At 41.9% G+C, this 20,610-nt stretch overlaps 1 protein-coding gene and 1 non-coding gene across 6 annotated transcripts in view; one reads left to right on the top strand and one right to left on the bottom strand.

The window, feature by feature from the left end:
• LOC106600601 (rho GTPase-activating protein 12) overlaps positions 1-20,610 on the top strand; it is a 138,859-nt gene that overhangs the window by 106,665 nt on the left and 11,584 nt on the right. Inside the window, exons 3-10 of one of the 5 annotated variants that reach the window (XM_014192091.2) lie at positions 6,387-6,530; positions 6,807-6,941; positions 13,716-13,901; positions 14,087-14,167; positions 15,158-15,292; positions 16,538-16,618; positions 17,146-17,207; positions 17,588-17,669. In XM_014192091.2, the coding sequence (XP_014047566.2) occupies positions 6,387-6,530; positions 6,807-6,941; positions 13,716-13,901; positions 14,087-14,167; positions 15,158-15,292; positions 16,538-16,618; positions 17,146-17,207; positions 17,588-17,669 (906 nt within the window). Of the gene's footprint in view, positions 1-6,386; positions 6,531-6,806; positions 6,942-13,715; positions 13,926-14,086; positions 14,168-15,157; positions 15,293-16,537; positions 16,619-17,145; positions 17,208-17,587; positions 17,670-20,610 lie in introns of all 5 variants that reach the window. The other 4 variants (XM_014192090.2, XM_014192092.2, XM_014192093.2 and 1 more) reach the window with 4 other exon arrangements.
• Positions 1,475-1,548, bottom strand: trnae-uuc (transfer RNA glutamic acid (anticodon UUC)). The gene has a single exon. It is a non-coding gene; the product is annotated as a tRNA-Glu (tRNA).

Genomic DNA, 20,610 nt, shown 5'->3' with positions numbered 1-20,610 from the left:
ACCCGTTGTGGTTTAGAGAGACACGTTTTGAGAGAAGTTCCATTTTGGAACAGTTTAATTTATATGTCATTTCATAAATGCTCTTCTGATAAACACTTTATATAGCCTAGGGGTAGCCTAGTAGGGAACCAACCATTTTCCTGGTCAGGTCACCTTGTCCAGACAAACTCCTGGGGCCTCATTTATCAATCAGGCATGGGCACAAATATGTGCGTAAACCATGCGGGGGAGCATCTCCACACAAAGTGTGAGATTTATCAATATGACCGTTTGCTTGAGTGTGTGTAAATTTGCACATAGCCATGACCATGCATACACATGTTGCCAAGTGGTGGAATAAGGGAGCTGCTTTTCAAGCATAGCCTAGTGAATGGGGAAAATATACAGTGGTTGTTCCTTTAAAGGTTTAGAGCTTATGCCGCGACCGTTTGTGGTAGATGGTGGCAGATTGGTGGCAGATTCTCTGCCACTAGAGTCCTGCATCAGGCAACAACAACAGAAATTGCTGGCGGTGGTCCTGGAGTTGAGAGAGTACTTGGGTAAATACAATGGCGCAATTACACTTGGGCTTTTGGTTTCTATCCCCCTAAAAACAGACATAAATAATTCTAAATAACAAACTGACTTTATTTACCACAGTGTTAAAGAGTGATAGCCCCTCTATATAAAGTGAGTTTCTGAAACACGGAGTCCTTCTTTGCTGATGTGAAGAAGAAACTGAATGATAGACTCACTCATTTGTGGCTTTGGATCCAAATAAATAAGTACCAACATTCTTTCTGATAGTCTTTAATAAAGAAATGTTTTGACCAAGTTAATCTGCTGATGTTGTGTGTTCAAATTTTTTGTGACATTGTGGTTACATTGAAGTATGTAAACAAAATAAATCGAATAAATCCTATTCATAATGAATAATCAGAAGCTTGTAATTTTTCCTTAATTTATTTATTTAAGATTTTATTTTACATTTTTAGACAACACAAAACATACACAAACAACTACATCACACTTGCCCAGACCCACCTGCTCACACCCTCATCTCCAGCGTCCAATTCACTCTCCGCCACATGGCCTCAAACTGCACCATTTTGTTTCTCTTCGTCGCCCACACACACTTTCAACATTTGAATAATAAGGCATTTAAAAGGCTGACATTGATTGATTTTAATACTTCCGACAGACACGTTTCTAACTCCACCCATAACTTTTTGGCATTCCCAGAAGACATGGATTATTATAACCTAATGAAAAATGAACCTGGTAATCTAAGACCTATGGGTTTAAACTTCTAAATGAATATATTGAAGATAACTGAAACATTCACACCTCCATTAATGTACAGTCTAATAGCTCTGCGTGAAGAATCCCCCAATTTGTGCCACGGTTTAGACTACCGATAGATTTTTTACATTTAAGTCATTTAGCAGACTTAAGTAGTGAATGCATACATTTCATACATTTTTTTCTGCGTATTGGTCCCCCGTGGGAATTGAACCCACAACCCTGGCGTTGAAAACACCATGCTCTACCAACTGAGCCACACGGGACGCTGTGGTAAGTCAGAGTTTAGTACTATTGTAAAGTGTAGCCTAATGGCCAAAAAAGGTGCTTAATGGCTATTCGATGCTTAAGTATTCTAAAGTTTTATATTTCTAACTCCAAACCTCATGCAACCGCAAAATGTTGGATAAAGCATATACTTTACAGTATTTGTTCATCAACATCTTTATGCTTTCGTTAATAAAATAATGATAAAAAAGACTTTCAAAATGCAGATGTTTAATTCAACTACTGTACATTTTAGTTGCACTTCCCCCCCAAAGCTCCACGACCACGGGTACAACCTTGTTGAGATGATCATTGTATTTGTTGCATTGTTGTATCGTCAGTTTCTCAAGCCAAAACCTCTTAATGGCCTTCACCAGTTTGTCTTTGCTTATAGGCTTGGCAGAGTTACGGATGAATGTTTTCAGTTGATGCCAAACATGTTCGATCGGGTTTAAATCAGGAGACTTACATGTACAGATGAAAACATTTTTTTTTTTAGATATACTGTAGGCCTACTGTATGCGAGGTGAGTCTCACTTGTGTTGGGTAATGTGCTGTTAAAAGTGTTACTCTGCTGACGCATTGAAGAGGGCGAGGAACGAGATGGTGTCACAATCCATGCCAGGCACACCTGTGAGCTCTGGAACTCCACCTCCATCAGGCAGAGTCAACAAACGTGGCGGGTTCGTCAGGTTGTCGGTTCATCCTGACATTTCCATTCCATTTCTGACAACAGAACTTGACAAACTGCTCACAAGACACAGCAAGGGCCGTCCAGACCGTTATGCTGTTCTGCTATTCCAAGGATGTGTAACCGAAGAGAGATACCACGAGTGGACACAGAACACCAACTGGGATGGATCCTGAGGCAAATGTGGCTTACCAGTGAACCTCCGAGTGTTCATCATTAATACTGTGTCTCAGAAGTTTCTGTCCATGACTGATGCAACCCGAAAAAGCATTAAAGACGGAGTTAATGAGTACTTGAGGTCACCAAGAAAGTCTGGACATGGCCTGCTCTCCCTTATTGAAGGAATTAGGCACTTTACTATGATGGCTACAGTAAACATCTCATTGTCCTGTTGGTTTTTGTCAGACTGAACAGTAGCCTAATAAGCATATACATTTTAAAACAGTTTTTAGTTTTTATCTCGAATTCAGTAATATATTTGTATGACTGTAGATGCTGTGTAATTTTAGAATACACTTCTCGGTTTACAGTAGTGATGGACAGCTGGAGGTATTTAGAATAAAAAAAATCCAACAGTTGTTTTTCACAAGTGTAGCAGGTTGTGAACAACGTTTCCACTCCAAGAATGTGAATGGTAAATGACTGTAATTAATACATTCATTCAACACATTGGAATACAAAAGAAGCCATCCACCCATGATGGTCTATTAGCAGGACAATAGAGTCTTGGCAAGAAGGACATCAAGGAGGAGGGTAGGAAGAGCATTGTAATTAAAGACACCACACAGTAGCCTAATAAACATATGCATTTTGAAATAGTAAAAAAAAAAATTGAATTCAATAATATATTCCTATCACGGTAGATGCTGTGTTTTTGGTTGATGACAAAGCCATAAAGCCTCTGCTACTAAACACAGTTAACCTCTCTGGGCTAGGTGGGACAAATTCGTCCCACCTACGCAACAGCCAGTTGAATCCCGTGGCGCGATTTTCAAATACCTTAGAAATACTATTACTTCAATTTCTCAAACATATGACTATTTTACAGCATTTTAAAGACAAGACTCTCATTAATCTAACCACACTGTCCGATTTCAAAAAGGCTTTACAACGAAAGCAAAACATTAGATTATGTCAGCAGAGTACCCTGCCAGAAATAATCAGACAGCCATTTTCAAAGCAAGCATATAATGTCACAAAAACCAAAACCACAGCTAAATGCAGCACTAACCTTTGATGATCTTCATCAGATGACAACCCTAGGACATTATGTTATACAATACATGCATGTTTTGTTCAATCAAGTTCATATTTGTATCAAAAACCAGCTTTTTACATTAGCATGTGATGTTCAGAACTAGCATACCCCCGCAAACTTCCGGGGAATTTACTAACAATTTACTAAATTACTCACGATAAACGTTCACAAAAATATAACAATTATTTTAAGAATTATAGATACAGAACTACTCGATGCAATCGATATGTCCGATTTTAAAATAGCTTTTTGGTGAAAGCACATTTTGCAATATTCTGAGTACATAGCCCAGCCATCACGGGCTAGCTATTTTGACACCCAGCAAGTTTAGCCCTCACCAAAATCAGATTTACTATGACAAAAGTTTGATTACCTTTGCTGTCTTCGTCAGAATGCACTCCCAGGACTTCTACTTCAATAACAAATGTTGGTTTGGTCCCAAAATAATCCATCGTTATATCCAAATAGCGGCGTTTTGTTCATGCGTTCCAGACACTATCCGAAATGGTTAATCAGGGTCGCGAGCATGGCGCAATTCGTGACAAAAAGAATCTAAATATTCCATTACCGTACTTCGAAGCATGTCAAACGCTGTTTAAAATCCATTTTTATGCCATTTTTCTCGTAAAAAAGCGATAATATTCCGACCGGGGAATCTCCTTTCAGGTAAACAGAGGAAAGAAATCAAAGTTTTCGGTCGACGCGGGCACGAGCTCAGAGTCTCACAGTACTGTAACCAGCCACTACCCAAACAGAGCTGCTTTGTTTCAGCCAGAGACTGCAAAGCACCGATTGCAGCTTTTTGCCGCCTTCTGAGAGCCCATGTAAGCCGTAGGAAGTGTCACGTAACAGCGGAGACGCTTTGTATTGGATAGAGATAAGCAAGAAGGGGAAGAAATGGTCAGACAGGGTACTTCCTGTACAGAATCTTCTCAGGTTTTGGCCTGCCATATGAGTTCTGTTATACTCACAGACACCATTCAAACAGTTTTAGAAACTTTGGAGTGTTTTCTATCCAAATCTACTAATTATATGCATATTCTCATTTCTGGGTAAGAGTAGTAACCAGTTTAAATCGGGTACGTTTTTTATCCGGCCGTGAAAATACTGCCCCCTAGCCCCAACAGGTTAACCTCTATGGGCTAGGCGTCCCACCTACTCAACAGCCAGTTTAATCCCATGGCGCTATATTCAAATACCTCAAAAATGCAAAAACTTCAATTTTTCAAACATATGACTATTTTACACCTTTTTAAAGACAAGACTCTCGTTAATCTAACCACACTGTCCGATTTCAAAAAGGCTTTACAACGAAAGTAAAACATTAGATTATGTCAGCAGAGTACCCAGCCAGAAATAATCAGACACCCATTGTTCAAGCTAGCATATAATATCAAAAACCAGCTTTTACATTAGCATGTGACTAGCATTCCCACCGAACACTGCCGTTGAATTTACTAAATTACTCACGATAAACGTTCACAAGAAGCATAACAATTATTTTAAGAATTATAGATACAGAACTCCTCTATGCACTCGATATGTCCGATTTTAAAATAGCTTTTCGGTGAAAGCACATTTTACAATATTCTCAGTAGATAGCCCGGCATCACAGGGCTAGCTATTTAGACACCCAGCAAGTTTAGCACTCACCAAAGTCAGATTTACTGTAAGAAAAATGTTATTACCTTTGCTGTTCTTCGTCAGAATGCACTCCCAGGACTTCTACTTCAATAACAAATGTTGGTTTGGTCCCAAATAATCCATTGTTATATCCAAATAGCGGCGTTTTGTTCGTGCGTTCAAGACACTATCCAAAAGGGTAAATAAGGGTGACGAGCACGGCGCATTTCGTAACAAAAAATGTCTAAATATTCCATTACCGTACTTCGAAGCATGTGAACCGCTGTTTAAAATCAATTTTTATGCCATTTTTCTCGTAAAAAAGCGATTATATTCCGACCGGGAATCTGCGTTTAGGTAAAAAGAGGAAAGAAAATAAAGCACGGGGTCGACTCGGGCACGCGCCTAAGCCCATTGTCCTCTGATCGGCCACTTGCCAAACGCGATAATGTGTTTCAGCCAGAGGCTGCTTCGATATCATTCAGCTTTTTCCCGGGCTCTGAGAGCCTATGGGAGCCGTAGGAAGTGTCACGTTACAGCAAAGATCCTCAGTCTTCAATAAAATGAGCCAAGATGAACAACAACTTGTCAGACAGGCCACTTCCTGTTCAGAATCTTCTCAGGTTTTTGCCTGCCATATGAGTTCTGTTATACTCACAGACACCATTCAAACAGTTTTAGAAACTTTAGGGTGTTTTCTATCCAAAGACAATAATTATATGCATATTCTAGTTACTGGGCAGGAGTAGTAACCAGATTAAATCGGGTACGTTTTTTATCCGGCTGTGACAATACTGCCCCCTAGCCCTAACAGGTTAAAGCAACATCTCAAGACATCAGTCAGGAAGTGAAAACTTGGTCGCAAATGGGTCTTCCAAATGGACAATGTTTCGCAATGCAAATAGCCAAGGTCAAACACGAGCACTGAGGCTAAGAACAATTGGTGTATATCAATGGTGATCTCCTATTGTTTGATAAATCACTTTTTCTATGCCTACGAACATTCAAAATTCCATTAAGTAGGATTTCAGAATAGTTTCTACGCAATATTGATAAATGAGGCCCCTGACCCTTTCTATAAAGGACCCGACCTCAACATAGCGAAGGTCAGCTGTATGCAAAAGGGGAACTTTCCTTCACTTGCTATCGCCGGACTCTGCTGTTGGTTTGCGGAAGCTCGTTCTTCCACTCCCTCATCTCTCCTCCACTGTCTCTATTAAACAAGCCATTCAACAACACCTCTCTCGCTCTTTCCCTCTGCTCCAGACTGTCTCTCCATCGGTTCAGGGTGGTAGACCGGAGTCTCCTGTCTACTCTAACCTTCAGGAGCTGAAGATCTCTCGGTCAAGCCTACCTCCCAACCCCTCCAGCTCCCCACTGCATGTCCTGGGGGACTGGGAGACACACAAGGTCTGTACTGTCACTGTGTCATGTATTGTAACTTACGTATCATCTAAGAATGCCGCCCAAATGGTACCCTATTCCCTATTTAGTGCACTACTTTTCACCATTGCCCAGCTATATAAGGAATAGGGTGCTGTTTGGGATGCAGCCTATATCATGTTGCCTGGCATATGTTTCTTTGTCATTTTACTGTTTTTAACCATGAGCTGAAGACAAATGGCAATTTGTTTATGAAATATTTTAATGGACAATTCAAGATTTTAAATTCAATTAAATTCCAAGGACCAGAACGGCAGACACTACTACTTCAACCGCGCCACCCAGGAGCGGACATGGAAGCCCCCCCGAGCCAAGGACGCTAGCAGTGGTAGCAGCAGCCGGGGGGAGACTCACAGCAAAAGCACTGGGGAGGCAGAGGTATGTAGATACTGGGACATATACTGTATATTGAAAACACACACACATACTTACTCAAACACACATTCAGGCATAGACACAAGCAAATGCAAACGCATGCATGAACACTAATGGGGTATGTGCTTGTACTCTCATAAGCCCATCCAAACGCATTCGACAGAAAGAATCACTGGTGCATTCTGGCAGTATCACAGTTATCTTTTGGAATGGTTTGCAGAACACCACACTGCCATCTTGTGGCCAGAAGCACTCAGTGTTCCTTAAACTGTGACTGTTGTGGGCTATGTCACTGCAGTATTTTAATTTTCATGTCTAACTCTCGACACCCGGTCACAATCTTCAGAGCAGGGCTCAGTGAAATACTGTATGGGATCTCTGGCTCTCTGTGCTTTTCAAACCTGTGTTCAAATACTGTTTGAAATCATGCAAAAAAAATGTATATGTGCTTGATTGAGTTTGCCTGGCTAGAGTCGAAGTTTGATTTGATTTGTCTGTGAACATAAATATAATTAGCATAAAAAAATCCCCTATCAAAATCCGTCTGTTTCAGCTAGAGATATTGGCACAGTTACTCCAGCACTTTGGATTTGAAATAATACAATGACTATGAGGTTAAAGTGCAGACTGTCAGCTTTATTTTGAGGGTATTTTCATCCATATCAGGTGAACCGTTTAGAAATTACAGCACGTTTTGTACATAGTCCCCCCATTTTAGGTTACCAAGAGTATTGGGACAAGTTTAGTATTTGTTCCCATATTCCTAGCACGCAATGATTACATCAAGCTTGTGACTACAAACTTGTTGGATGCATTTCCTGTTTGTTTTAGTTGTGTTTTTCCTATTCTTTTGTGCCAAATATCAATTGTATATTAAGTAATGTATTGTGTCATTTTGGAGTCACTTTTATTGTAAATAAGAATAGAATATGTTTCTTAACACTTCTACATTAATGTAGATGCTACCATGATTACGGATAGTCTTGAATTAATTTAGAATAAAGATGAGTGCGAAAGTTACAGATGCACAAATGTCATACCCCTCACCATTACAATAACAGGGGAGGTTAGCAGTTTTGTGGGTTATGATATTTGTGGGTCTATACTCATCACGATTCATTCAGTGATAATACACAGCCAATGTCTCCATCCACCCCCCCCAATACTCCCAGAAACAATGTTTCCCACCCCTCCGGGCCTCAATTACGGCAGTGCAATCGTCTCTGATTGATTGAGAGATTCAAGGAGCTATTATTGTTATGTAACATAATAGATGCAAAGCATAGATATTTACATTCATGCACTTCTAAGTGAAGTTTGTAACTTTGCCCCAGAAGCATTTAACTGCAAGGCACTCACACATCATATGGAGGAATGTGCCTACCTGATTTAGGGGACACAGTGAACAGTTGGGAGTTGGGGCCAAATTCATCGTAAAACGTTTCCTTGGTGTTAAACACAGTCTGTGAACAAACGTAAAATGTATAAACGTTGACCTTTTCCACATTTTGTTAGGTTACAGCCTTATTCTAAAATGGATTCAATCATTTTTTCCCCCCATCAATCTACACACAATACCCCATAATGACAAAGCAAAAACAGGTTTTTAGACATGAAAATATCACATTTACATAAGTATTCATACCCTTTACTCAGTACTTTGTCAAAGCACCTTTGGCAGCGATTACAGCCTTGAGTGTTCTTGGGTATGACGCAAAAAGCTTTGGGGAGTTTCTCCCATTCTTCTTTGCAAATCCTCTCAAGCTCTGTCAGGTTGGTTGGGAGTGTTGCTGCACAGCTATTTTCAGGTCTCTCCAGAGATGTTCGATTGGGCCACTCAAGGACATTCAGAGACTTGTCCCGAAGCCACTCCTGCGTTGTCATGGCTGTGTGCTTAGGGTCTGGGTCCTGTTTGGAAGTTGAACCTTCGCCCCCAGTCTGAGGTCCTGACTGCTCTGGAGCAGGTTTTCATCAAGGATCTCTTTGCACTTTGCTCTGTTCATCTTTCCCTCGATCCTGACTAGTCTCCCAGTCCCTGCAGCCGAAAAACATCCCCACAGCATGATGCCAACACCATGCTTCACCCTAGGGATGGTGCCAGGTTTCCTCCAGACGATTTGGCATTCAGGCCAAATCTTGGTTTAATCAGACCAGATAATCTTGTTTCTCATGATCTGAGAGTCCTTTAGGTGTCCTTTGTCAAACTCCATGTGGGCTGTCATGTGCCTTTTACTGAAGAGTGGGCTTTCATCTGGCCACTCTACAATAAAGGCCTGATTTGGTGGAGTGCTTCAGAGATGGTTGTCCTTCTAGAAGGTTCTCCCATCTCCACAGAGGAACTCTGGAGCGCTGTAAGAGTGAACATTGGGTTTTTGGTCACCTCCCTGACCAAGGCCCTTCTCCCTGGATTGCTCAGTTTGGCACGGCGGCCAGCTCTAGGAAGAGTCTTGGTGGTTCCAAACTTCTTCCATTTAAGAATGATGAAGGCCACTGTGTATTTGGGGACCTTCAATGCTGCTGAAATGTTTTGGTACACTTCCCCAGATCTGTACCTTGACACAATCCTGTCTCTGAGCTCTATGGACAATTCCTTCGACCTCATGGCTTAGTTTTTTGCTCGAACAGGCACTGTCAACTGTGGGACCTCATATAGACAGGTGTGTGCCTTTCCAAATCATGTCGAATCAATTGAATTTACAACAGGTGGACTCCAATCAAGTTGTAGAAACATCTCAAGGATGATCAGTGGAAACAGGAGTTTAATATTGAGTCTCATAGCAAAGGTGTTTCTGTTTTTATTTTGAATACATTTGCAAACATTTCTAAAATCCTGTTTTTGCTTTGTCCTTATGGGGTATTGTGTGTAGATTGATGAGGAAAACAATTAATTTAATATATTATAGAATAAGGCTGTAACGTAACAAAATGTGACGCTCTCCAGATTGCAAGGCGTTATGGTGTAATATTGGCACATGAGCATGACATTTTGAATCCCAGTTACACTGTATTTCAATTTTGCGACAAATAGAAATGATGTGAGAAATAATAGGACCAAAGCGTATTTTACATTGTGTAAGTGATATTTCAGTGAAGAACACCTCTTCCAGGGATATAGGAGACACCATAGTTCTCTCTATACTCAGCCAGGGTGTAGAAGAATCATGACTAAACCAATTTAGGATGGGATGAAATGCTAGAGCCTGGAAATACCATTTTAAAGTTTGGTACAGATAGTCCTTTTCCTCTTTGCGAGTTTGTTAATTTTATTCGGGCTTGATTACCTTGCTATATACATTTTGAAACTGCACTATGGATTGTATCCCAATAGCCAGAAGGGGGAGACGAGGGAAGCATTGAACTATAGAAATTCAGCCCTGGCATTATATTCTTTTTGACAATAGATATTCTGCCGGTTAAAGCAACTGGGATATTAGTCCATCTACTGAGGTTGGGTTGAATTGATTTGAGCGTTCTGTTAAAGTTTCTGGTAATGGTTTTATCTAAGGAAGGAAATATACTGCATCTATTCCCAAATGTTTAAAATGGGAAACAATTGGGATTCCATAAGTAGAGAGGGAGTCCTCCATCGTGGTCTTGAACAGCAGTAGGGCAGATTTGGTTTAATGTATTTTATAACTTGAGATGGAGCTGAATTTGTCTATGATCGTCAATGCTTTTGGGAGGGATTGAGATACATTGTCTAAATAATGTAAAATATCGAGATGACGTGATCCGTAGAATTTAGAGATATTGGTGTAATTTATTTTGATTGTCGAATTGCCTGTGCCAGGGGCTCCAAAGACAATTAAAATAGCAGAGGTGAGATGGGATCACCTTGCCAGCTACTTGTAGTTATTTTGAATGGAACAGAGCAGGTATTGCCTGTTATTACTATGGCTGAGGGATTGGCATATAGTATTTTAATCATATGAATGAATTTGGAGCCAAGTCCCATATGTTCCAAAACCAGCCAAAGATATATGATCGTTCTCATCAGCTTTTTCTGCGTCGAGAGATACTGTTGATCTGCCCAATGGTCTTTGGTTCCTGATGAAGCATGTAAGATATGTAATAGACGACGGAGGTTACCTGAAGATAATAATTTTTTAACAAACCCGCTTTGGTCAAGATGTACCAATTTGGGTAAGTAAGTTTCAAGAATTTTTGAAAATAGTTTAATATCCGTGTTTATCAAAGATAAAGGGTGATAGTGAGAGCACTGGGTGGAGTCCTAACCTTTTTTTTAATGTAAGCTAAATTAATGCTGTATTTACATCCCTTCCAAATGAACCTTTGAATGGCTGTGTTCATCATTTCAAGTAACAGTGGACCTAATTGCTTCAAAAATGTTAAATAGACCTCAGGAGGAATACAGTCACAACCAGGTGATTGGCCTTTATTCATGTTATCCAATGCCCTTTATTCATGTTATCCAATGCCCTTTATTCATGTTATCCAATGCCCTTTGGAGTTCATGGAGAGAGATTTGGGCTCTCAGCAGGCCGGATTCCTCAGTTGAGAGAAGAGGAGTTCTTATATCTTTTAAAAATGACTCGATCTGGCTTGGTGTGGATTTACAATCAGAGGTGTACAATTCTTCATAGAAACGGGAGAATCGTTGGTTTATTAATTTGGGTTCTGATAATAATTCACTTGATTCATATTCAATAGTTGCACATTTTATTTAAGCCTTATTTTACCAGGTAAGTTAAACTGAAAACACATTCTCATTTACAGCAATGACCTGGAGAATAGTTACAGGGGAGAGGAGGGGGATAAATGAGCCAATTTGAAGCTGGGGATGATTAGGTGGCCATGATGGTATGAGGGCCAGATTAGGAATTTAGCCACACCGGGGTTAACATCCCTACTCTTATATAAATACCATGGGATCTTTAGTGACCACAGAGAGTCAGGACACCCGTTTAACGTCCCATCCAAAAGACGGTCTTCAGGGCAATGTCCCCAATCACTGCCCTGGGGCAGCATGTGGGTCGCGGAGTGATCTTCAAGAAAACTGCAGAATAAAGATCTAGTAAACCGCAAAGCACACGGGCATCACCCACTCCTGCAGCTGCCAAACTGTAGAGAGCGAAGTTGCACTTGGCCAAATCAATTCCAGTAATTAATGAAATAATCATACATTTGCTCTGACACGTCACGACCCACTATTAACAGGTCAAGTGGGTCGTGATCCATACTTTAATAAAGGCTGAGTTAGGCAATCAGGTCTGGGTAGATGCTGATCCTATGCCCTGCGTAGGTCAGACCCCCAGATTCCGTTGCAAGGTGAACTATTCGCAGCGTGACTTCAAAGCTGTGGATCCATACAATCATACACCTGATCTGTTCCGGAGAGGACCCATGTGGAGCGCAATGTTAATCAGCGGCATGGGACACAGCTTCTCCTGCCCGAGCAGTTTATAGAAAAGGAAGTAGGGTTGCCCGCTTCAACACCAGTTTCAAGTCCTGTGATCCGCACATTGAATTTACAGGAATGATTTTCGAGTGATTCTGTTTTCTCTATTAGGAATTAGATTTTTCCTTCCAACTTAGCTCGCGCTGTTTCCAGGTCATGGAGTCGCACCTCTGTCGCATTGGCTGTCTTCTCCAGACTTTCCACTTTAATTGAATAGGTATCCACTTTAGCAGTAAGCTCTCACAATGATACATTTACCGGTTTACTACATTTACCTCTTACTATTGTAAGTCGAGGGAAAATGTAATCTCTTCACGAACAGTCTCTCTCGTATAGTAACGGCCAGCTCTTTCTGTTGAGAGCAGATGGACAAATTCTGGCTGCTAGAGCACAATAGACATGCTATTTATTGTCACACAATGAATGTCCACACCTTAATATGATGATTAGTATTGAAAAGTTTTAGGAAATAAGTCTGTTAATTCATAGTAATTTGCAAAAGAAAGCCACGAAAAGGCCCCCGCATTTCAATGCATGCCACCGGGGCAGCAGGTAGCCTAGTGGTTAGAGTGTTGGGCCAGTTACCGAAAGGTTGCGGGATCGAATCCCAGAGCTTACAAGGTAAAAATCTGTCATTCTGCCCCTGAACAAAGTAGTTAACCTACTGTTCCACGGTAGGCCGTCATTGTAAATAATAATTTGTTCTTAACTGACTTGCCTAGTTAAATAAAGGTTAAATTATAAAAAATAAAACTAATAAAAACTGAAAGTTATTCATTGTGTTTCTATGGGCTAATGGCAGTGAGGCCCAATTCAATGTTTCATCAAATACTTTTTTATATATATTTTTTTTTTACCTACAGTGGTCCTAAAATTCAAAAACAAATAGCTAAATGATCCTTGGTATGAACCTCTAAAAACAATTCCATATGTCAGCTTGGTAGAAATCCAGCCCTGGACCCTTAGACTCTATGAGGTTTTAATGGACCTATAGAATAGTTCCACAACTGTAAACCCCTCTCATCTGGCACTCCAGGCAGGTTAGAGCAAATGCTTAAAGTATTTGAAAGATTTCAAAGGATTGGTGCTATGCTGTGCTGTGAATGACTGCAGTGTTCTTGGCTGTACATTGTGGGTGACTGTGACCTCTATACTGTAGCTCTGACTGTGGTTGGTCGTGATTGGTGCTTTCTATTCTCTATGCATAGATAACTCAATGGTGATTGGTCCTTATCTCTCTCTCTTTTTTCTCTTTCTTTCTCTCCCTCCCTTTCTCTTTTTCTTTCTCTCTCCTTCTCTCTGCCTCTTTCTGTCTGCCTCCCCCTCTCTCTCCCTCTTCCGTTTCCCCCTAATCATAGACAACTCTGCCTCTCTCTTTCTCCCCATCCTTCCTTCCTCTCCTCTCGCTCGCCATTGGTCGCTTCCAGCCTCTGTCGTTGGAGGACAACTGCCACAGCACGTATTCTAGCCAATCAGACAGCCAGTATGGCTCCCCGCCTCGAGGTTGGTCAGAAGAGCTGGATGAGCATGGACACACTCTGTATGTTAGTGACTATACTAATGAGAAGGTACTGGGGACTCTCTCTGTGTCTGTCTTCACTGTCATGGCCTCTGAGTTCTTCTCTATATTACACTTAGACTGGACCACTGCACCACACTAGGTGCTTTTTCAGTGTGTCAGTGATGCTCATCTAGTCTTCTTTGTGTGTGTGTGTCCGTGTCCGTCCAGTGGATAAAGCATGTTGATGAACAGGGCCGACCCTACTACTACAGTGCTGACGGCTCAAGATCTGAATGGAAGCTGCCCAAGGTATGGCCCAGCCCAAGTACACTACCTCCAATTTACCCTGCGTTCATAACCAAGTGGGAAAAATCTACTTGAATGCACCTCCAACTGGTAATTACTAGTGGGGAACTCGTCTATCATCCCTGAGCTCCGACTTCTCCCACATGGTGACCTCTGACGTCACCAACCAAGGAAATGACCTCCATAACAGCATTTTCTGTAGTTAAATGCAACAACAAAACATTATTTATAAAAAGCAATCTATTAATATGTTTTTTAAACACTGTCATTTGTTTACAGACATGGTAGCTGTACTTTTTGCTTATGGTTGACGCAGCTTGTTGGCCATTACCAATATGAGCTTCTCTTATTTTTTTTGTGTACTATTTACCCCTTTTTCTCCCCAATTTCATGGTATCCAATTGGTAGTTAGTCTTGTCCCATCGCTCCAACTCCCGTACGGACTCAGGAGAGACGATGGTCGAGAGCCATGTGTCCTCCGCCGCACTGCTTCTTGACACACTGCTCGCTTAACCCGGAAGCCAGCCGCACCAATGTGTCGGAGGAAACACAGTACAACTGGCGACCGTGTCAGCGTGCATGCGCCCGGCCTGCCACGAGTTGCTAGAGCGCGATAGGACAAGGACATCCCGGCCGGCCAAACCCTCCCCTAACCCGTATGACGCTGGGCCAATTGTGCGTGGCCTCATGGGTCTCCCGGTCGTGGCCGGCTGCGACATAGCCTGGGATCCAATCTGCGTTTATCAATGAGTTCAAGGCACGTGAATGCATCCAACTGGTATTTACGACTTCACAACTGGTAATTTCCACCTTCCCAGTTGGTTATGAACACAGCATTAGTTTAATAGTTTGGACTGGTTGCTTGTCCCCAAACAAAGTTACACTTATTTGTTTCATATAGGTTTGTCTTTCTCGTTGGAAGTGTTAATGTTTATTAGTACCTCTGTATGATGTTTGTCCCCATCCCTCCTCTCTCTCTCTCTCTCTCTGCAGTACAACCACTCCCCTCCTCCTCTGCCGGGCGGAGGAGACACTCCTAAGAGCCGCAGTCTGGACAGGAAGCATGTAGAGCCCATCGTCCTGACCAAGTGGAGACACAGCACCTACGTACTGGACACCAACGACAAGGTGAGATGCCCCAAAAAATGAAAGGTCACATTTCTAGTCTCTGAGGTATCTTGTCTAGTGAGTTTGTTTATTATGTGAATGTGAGCTGTAGTTGTAGTCTTGAGTCCCAAATGGCACCAGGGCTCTGGTCAAAAGTAATGCACTTTTTGTTTTTTATTTAACTTTTATTTAACTAGGCAAGTCAGTTAAGAACAAATTCTTATTTACAATGACGGCCTAGGAACAGTGGATTAACTGCCTTGTTCAGGGGCAGAACGACAGATTTGTACCTTGTCAGCTCGGGGATTCCATCCAGCAACCTTTCGGTTACTGGCCCAACACTCTAACCACTAGGCTACCTGCCGCCCCGAGAGGGTGCCATTTGGAACACGATCATGATGTGAATGTGAGGGGGTAGTTGTAGACTCATGATTCTGTTCTGCAGTGACTCATCAAAAACAACAGGCGTTTCCGTACAGGCTCTGGCCGCCCCCACCCTTACAGACAGACAAAAGTCAGTGCCCCTACACCCTCCAATCCCAGCAGCCAATCACCTTGCTTGTTAATCACAGAGAGTTAATCACTATCCTTCATCTAATCAAATTTTACCTTCATCCAATCAGGCCTATCACGTTCCGAGCTTAGTGCACTTCCTCCTGTTAATTCCTATTTATCTGAAAAACGATATGACATTTAATGATGACCCATTGATCACTTCTATAATAATATATCATATAAACTATAATCACTTCTATAATCTACAATAATATATGTAGTGTCGATGTAAGCATGGCGATATCAACCTTTCCTTTCCCTCAGTTAGTAGTTTGATTTCAGGTTCAATCAAAATATATTAATTGCATGGTTTAATTATGTTATTTTAAAAGAATACTTGATAACGTTCAACAACTCTATCTGTCCTTAACTATCCATCTCCATGTCCATGTAACCACTCATTATATGTTGATTTACTTCTGTAACTGTCTCTGGGGCTGTTCCAGAAAGCAAGACCATTAACTTAGCGAGCTAACTTTGAAAAGCAGTCAGATTCTGTATATCTCTTCATTTTCTGGTTAATTTTAAAATATAATCTTGAATATGGGTATGTGTTGTTAGTTGTCAAGTTAATTATACCATGCTAATTTCAATCCAGGTATTTCAGAATATTTAGGACAGTTAGCTGGCTAACTTATTGATCGTGCTTTCTGGAACATCCCTCTGTAGTACTCAGTAGTTCTTAGACTGTGTTGTCATCCTCATCACTAGGATGCAGCGTTGGGCCCCAAGGTCCCCGGCTCTCCTGACTCTGACTCCTCAGACCCCTCGTCCCTCAAGCCCCCCACCTCTGTTAGTATCCCCCTTTCTCTCTCACCTCTCCTGTAGTGTGGCCTTCCCGGTCGACTGATGTCAATTTTCATAGGAAATGGTCGAAAATCTGTAGAAAATCTGGTCTTTTGTTGTGCCTGAATTGTCAAATGACTTTGCTCTGCTGTCTTTACTGGTGACTCTGTAAAAATTCTACCTGTATTGGAACCAACAAGTGGTGGTGGTGACTGTAACCCTGTATCACAGACTAGACTGTGGGGATACTATTAAGTGTTGTCCTGCTGTGGTTTCACTGCATGATTTCAGTCATACTAAAGTTTCTACTTTCTTGTCTACTCTTTCCTTCAGTCTCTCTGGTTTGGGCTGTTTGTTTGGGCTGCTTTTTGTATGTCTGTGTGCCTTTTGGTCAAAAGTTGTGCACTATATAGGAAATAGGGTGTAATTTCTGACAGAGAATGTGTATTGCTTTTTTTTCCCCTGTCAGTCATGTCTGGCCGCCTACATGTGGTGATGATGATGATGATGTGTGTCTCTTTGTTTCTCTGCAGCCTTCAGAGAAGTGTGGTGTTCTTAATGTGACCAAGATCACCGAGCATGGCAAAAAAGTACGGTGAGTAGTACTGTTTTAGGAGAGGAGCAGGAGTTTCCTACACATATTTATAAACTGCTGGTCAAAGCAACACAACATGGAGTGTTTGTTGAGTTGAAATAAGATGTATGAATGAGGTTTTTGCCCCAAAGCAAAAATAGATTTTGTGTCCGAAATTGCGGCTTGAGCCAATCGTTTTTCAATGGGGGTCATCCGTTGAGGGATGACAGACAACTGACATGATTGTCTGTAAAAAAAAAAAAAAAACGTTTACTTAAGTTTAACTTTTGACAGACAAAAACTGACAATGGTAAATTCAGATGTTTTCTTTATACGTCTCTGTGTGGCCTCAGCCTGAATGATGTAGGATGACGTATGTGTGTGTGTGTTTGTGTTTACAGGAAAAATTGGACGTCGTCTTGGACAGTCCTCCGGGGCTCCTCGCTACTATTCACTAAAAGCCAGGGGGGCGGGACAAGCTGGGTGAGTAGTGTCAATCTGCTACTGTACTCTAAACTCGTGTGTTCAAACCATTAAATGAAATAGAGTAAAACAGGAATAGACCCTCTGACCATGGCAATTTACCCCATCCCTCTCTACAGCAAGCCATATTAACTTTTTGTTTTATTTGTATTTTTTTATTTAACCTTTTATTAAACTAGGCAAGTCATTTAAGAACAAATTCTATTTACAATGACTGCCTACCCCGGCCAAACCCTAACCCGGACGACGCTCGGCCAATTGTACCTTGGTGGCTCCTCCTTCGCTGAGCTGCTACTGTCGCTGCTAGGCGACTGGAGACTTTCCTCGGTGGTCAAGCCCCACCCTGTCTGGTCTAAAGTACTGTATATAGGCAGAAAAGAGAAATGCGTAAAATAACTTTTCAATTTAGAGTAATAAAGAAATTGAATAATTTTATCTGAGCAAACCAGAAACTTTTCAATATATAAATTGGATGGTTGTGCAGGACTATGGTAGATGAAGTAATCAATCTATCTTTTCAAACTGTATTTATCTGGTCAATATGTCAGAGTATTACTGTATGACTGTTGTTTTTAACATGAACTCAGAAAAAAAAGAAAAGTCTCTTTTTCAGGACCCTGTCTTTCAAAGATAATTTGCAAAAATCAAAATAACTTCACAGATCTAAATTGTTAAGGGTTGAAACACTGTTTCCCAGGCTTGTTCAATGAACCATAAACAATTAATGAGCATGCACCTGTGGAACGGTCATTAAGACATTAACAGCTTACAGATGGTAGGCAATTAAGGTCACATTTATGAAAACTTAGGACACTGAAGAGGCCGTTCTACTGACTCTGAAAAACACCAAAAGAAAGATGCCCAGGGTCCCTGCTCATCTGCGTGAACGTGCCTTAGGCATGCTGCAAGGAGGCATGAGAACTGCAGATGTGGCCAGGGCAAAAAATTGCAATGTCCGTACTGTGAGACACCTAAGACAGCGCTACAGGGAGACAGGACGGACAGCTGAACGTCCTCGCAGTGGCAGACCACGTGTAACAACACCTGCACAGGATCGGTACATCCGAACATCACACTTGCGGGACAGGTACAGGATGGCAACAACAACTGCCCGAGTTACACCAGGAATGCACAATCCCTCCATCAGTCCACAATAGGCTGTTGTGAGAGGCTGGACTGAGGGCTTGTAGGCCTGTTGTAAGGCAGGTGCTCACCAGACATCACCGGCAAAAACGTTGCCTATGGGCACAAACCCACCGTCGTTGGACCAGACAGGACTGGCAAAAAGGGCTCTTCACTGACGAGTCACGGTTTTGTCTCACCAGGGGTGATGGTCGGATTCGTGTTTATCGTCCAAGGAATGAGCGTTACACCGAGGCCTGTACTCTGGAGCGGGATCGATTTGGAGGGGGAGGGTCCGTCATTGTCTGGGACGGTGTATCACAGTATCATTGGACTGAGCTTGTTGTCATTGACGGCAATCTCAAAGCTGTGCGTTACAGGGAAGACATCCTCCTCCCTCATGTGGTACCCTTCCTGCAGGCTCATCCTGACATGACCCTCCAGCATGACAATGCCACCAGCCATAAGGCTCGTTCTGTGCGTGATTTCCAGTAAGACAGGAATGTCAGTGTTCTGCCATGGCCAGCGAAGAGCCCGGATCTCAATCCCATTGAGCACGTCTGTGACCTGTTGGATCGGAGGGTGAGGGCTAGGAATGTCCGGGAATTTGCAGGTGCCTTGGTGGAAGAGTGGGGTAACATCTCACAGCAAGTACTGGCAAATCTGGTGCAGTCCATGAGGAGGAGATGCACTGCAATACTTATTGCAGCTGGTGGCCACACCAGATACTGACTGTTACTTTACACTCAATTAGTATTTGGTAGCATTGCCTTTAAATTGTTTAACTTTGGTCAAACGTTTTGGGTAGCCTTCCACAAGCTTCCCACAATAAGTACATTTTGGCTCATTCCTCCTGACAGAGCTGGTGTAACTGAGTCAGGTTTGTAGGCCTCCTTGCTCGCACACACTTTTTCAGTTCTGCCCACAAATGTTCTATAGGAATGAGGTCAGGGCTTTGTGATGGCCACTCCAATACCTTGACGTTGTTGTCCTTAACACATTTTTCCACAACTCATTGTCCATTTGGAAGACCCATTTGCGACCAAGCTTTAACTTCCTGACTGATGTCTTGAGATGTTGCTTCAATATATCCACATCATTTTCTTTGCTCATCATGCCATCTATTTTGTGAAGTGCACCAGTCCCTCCTGCAGCAAAGCACCCCCACAACATGATGCTGCCACCCCCGTGCTTCACGGTTGGGATGGTGTTCTTCGGCTTGCAAGCCTCCCCCTTTTTCCTCCAAACATAACGATGGTCATTATGGTCAAACAGTTCTATTTTTGTTTCATCAGACCAGAGGACATTTCTCCAGAAAGTACAATCTTTGTAGTCTGTTTTCTTATTGGCGGTTTTTTAAGCAGTGCCTTCTTCCTTGCTGAGCGGCCTTTCAGGTTATGTCGATATAGGACTTGTTTTACTGTGAATATAGATACTTTTGTACTTGTTTCCTCCAGCATCTTCACAAGGTCCTTTGCTGTTGTTCTGGGATTCATTTGCACTTTTCGCACCAATGTACATGAATCTCTAGGAGACAGAACGCGTCTCCTTCCTGAGCAGTATGACAGCTGCGTGGTCCCATGATGTTTATACTTGCGTACTATTGTTTGTACAGATGAACGTGGTACCTTCAGCCGTTTGAAAATTGCTCACAATTTCCAATTGACTCAAATTATGTCAATTAGCCTATCAGAAGCTTCTAAAGCCATGATGTCCTTTTCTGGAATTTTCCAAGCTGTTTAAAGCCACAGTCAACTTAGTGTATGTAAACTTCTGACCCACTGGAATTGTGATACAGTGAGTTATAAGTGAAATAATC

The sequence above is a fragment of the Salmo salar genome, chromosome ssa03, assembly GCF_905237065.1.
Source record: "Salmo salar chromosome ssa03, Ssal_v3.1, whole genome shotgun sequence".
Taxonomy (NCBI): Eukaryota; Metazoa; Chordata; class Actinopteri; order Salmoniformes; family Salmonidae; genus Salmo; species Salmo salar.
Note: the sequence above shows the minus strand (reverse complement) of the source record. Positions and strands in the feature narration are given on the sequence as shown.